The sequence below is a fragment of the Tarenaya hassleriana genome, unplaced genomic scaffold, assembly GCF_000463585.1.
Source record: "Tarenaya hassleriana unplaced genomic scaffold, ASM46358v1 Cleome20, whole genome shotgun sequence".
Lineage (NCBI taxonomy): Eukaryota > Viridiplantae > Streptophyta > Magnoliopsida > Brassicales > Cleomaceae > Tarenaya > Tarenaya hassleriana.
The window spans coordinates 2,783,878-2,786,067 of record NW_010965373.1 but is presented as its reverse complement, the minus strand read 5'-3'; the positions used below and the strand labels follow the sequence as shown (position 1 = coordinate 2,786,067).

Below are 2,190 nucleotides of genomic sequence, written 5' to 3'. Positions count from 1 at the left end.
TTTTATAAATATGTTTATATATGTGTATAATTTTTATGAATGTATATAATTTTTAAAATTTATTTTTATTAATATTATTTTTTTATTTTTTATTAATTAATATTATTAAATATTAAGAGTTGATGATGTGGCATGTGACTAGGATGTCATGTCAGCATTAAATAATATTTTTTTTCGTTCAGGATTTTATTTGCCAATTTTTAAAAGTAAAGAGTTTTAATTACCAATTTTTAAAAGTACAATATTTTTTTGGATAAAAAAAAAGTATAGGGTTTAAATTGCGACGAGAGAAAAATATAGGGTTTTAAATGGAATTATCCTTTTTTTCTTGTTAATATGTGTAATATTTAGCAAAAAAAAAAAAGGTTCACCTCTAATGGGCCCACATATTAGTGTGCCAATCCATTGTGGTCGAAGCCCAGTCAATGTAATATGGATCATGTTTATTGAAGATTATGCAGTGGCTCAACAAAGAAAAAAAGCACTATGGGCCCAACACTAAGCCCAAACATGAAACCACAAATCCCAAGGCCCCACTATAAGCCTTTAAAAAAGCCCTATGGGCCTAGTGTAAAATGGGCCATCTTTAATAAAGTTTATGCAATGACCCAAAACGACAGGGGCAATATGGGAATATACATATGTATAGAGATAATTGTCGTAGCTCTTTCAATGATTATATCTTCAATGAAATTGACCACTATAAATGACGATATATATGAAATGCATTTGGACGCCCCTTGTCTTTTTTTTGTTTGTTTTTTTGTCTTTTTTATAGTGGTCCATATTACAAAGACCAGTTATTCATTATTCTTATAGTTATAAATTTTCGTTTATATTACTTCATGTGTTTAATTTTAAATATTATTTTTATATTATATTTTTTATTATTTATATCTTACTTATTGCGAATTTACTAATATGTGGATTGGATTAAAAGCGAATATATGCCCCGATAAAGATTAAAGATGGCGTGGGGCTAAGACCAGACCGAATTTACGGCCCCTATTGTTAGCCAAAGCAAATTAAGAGACGAGCCGCCACATGCGACCCCTTCTAGAACCGCACCTCACGCGCCGTCGTATGGTGGCGCCGATCACGTACTTCTCCCGTAGTAAAATGACATATATACTACGAATCTAATATATATATATTATGATCTTTTAATACAAACATTTGCAAGATAAATAATAACTTTTCATATTAAACCATCGTATAATTATTTCCTGATTAATACAATGCGTATATATGCATGTGGAAAAGAAAATACATTGCATGTTAAATCTAACCCTCTGCGTCATGTCAATTGTCAATTCTATATAATTATTTAAATATTATTATTTTTGTCGAACTAATTTGAAATAACTGGACTCTGTTTCTGTAATGCAAGCTAAGTAAAAAGGGTATAAATTTTGGAAACCGGCATTAAGATCTTAATCGGAATTTCGGTCATTATGGAGGTTTTGTTTGCCAACTTTGACCGGTCTAAAGATGGAACTAAGTTGACCACTTTCTAGTTTCTATAAATAGAAGCCATATCCAATGTCCAAAACACAACACAACACAAAATGGAAACTTCATCATTCCCCTTAGCTCTCTCCCTCTTCTTCTTCCTCTTACTTGGCTCACGGGCCAAAGTCCCTCCGGCCGAACAGTTCCAATTCACCAACAAGGGTGGTTTTCTCGATTACAGCCCGATCGAGTATGGTGCCACGGTCCGAGGATTCTTGCCCGTCAACGACAATTTCCGCCTCTCTTTCTACAACACAACCCCCAACGCTTACACTCTCGCCCTCCGTATGGGCAACCGAGCTCAAGAATCCACTCTCCGGTGGGTTTGGGAAGCAAACCGTGGAAACCCGGTTCGCGAAAACGCGGTCTTGACCTTTGGCGAGGACGGGAACCTCGTCCTGGCCGAGGTCAATGGCCGTGTGGCTTGGCAGACGAACACTGCCAACAAAGGCGTTGTAGGGATCAAAGTGTTGGAGAATGGTAACATGGTGTTGTATGATGCCAAAGGGAACTTTGTATGGCAAAGCTTCGATTTCCCTACCGACACACTTCTCGTCGGACAGTCTCTTAAGGCCAATGGTCGGAACAAGCTCGTGAGCAGGTTATCCAGGTCGGTGAACGTCGATGGACCGTACAGCTTGGTGATGGAGCCCAAGAGACTCGTTTTGTACTACACGA

At 36.7% G+C, this 2,190-nt stretch overlaps 1 protein-coding gene across 2 annotated transcripts in view; it reads left to right on the top strand.

The window, feature by feature from the left end:
- Positions 1-1,545: 1,545 nt before the first annotated feature.
- Positions 1,546-2,190, top strand: part of LOC104814003 (epidermis-specific secreted glycoprotein EP1-like) — a 1,872-nt gene continuing 1,227 nt past the window's right edge. The window contains exon 1 of one of the 2 annotated variants that reach the window (XM_010541850.2): positions 1,546-2,184. In XM_010541850.2, coding sequence (XP_010540152.1) covers positions 1,569-2,184 — 616 coding nt within the window. In that variant the 5' untranslated portion in view covers positions 1,546-1,568. The other variant, XM_010541851.2, reaches the window with a different exon arrangement.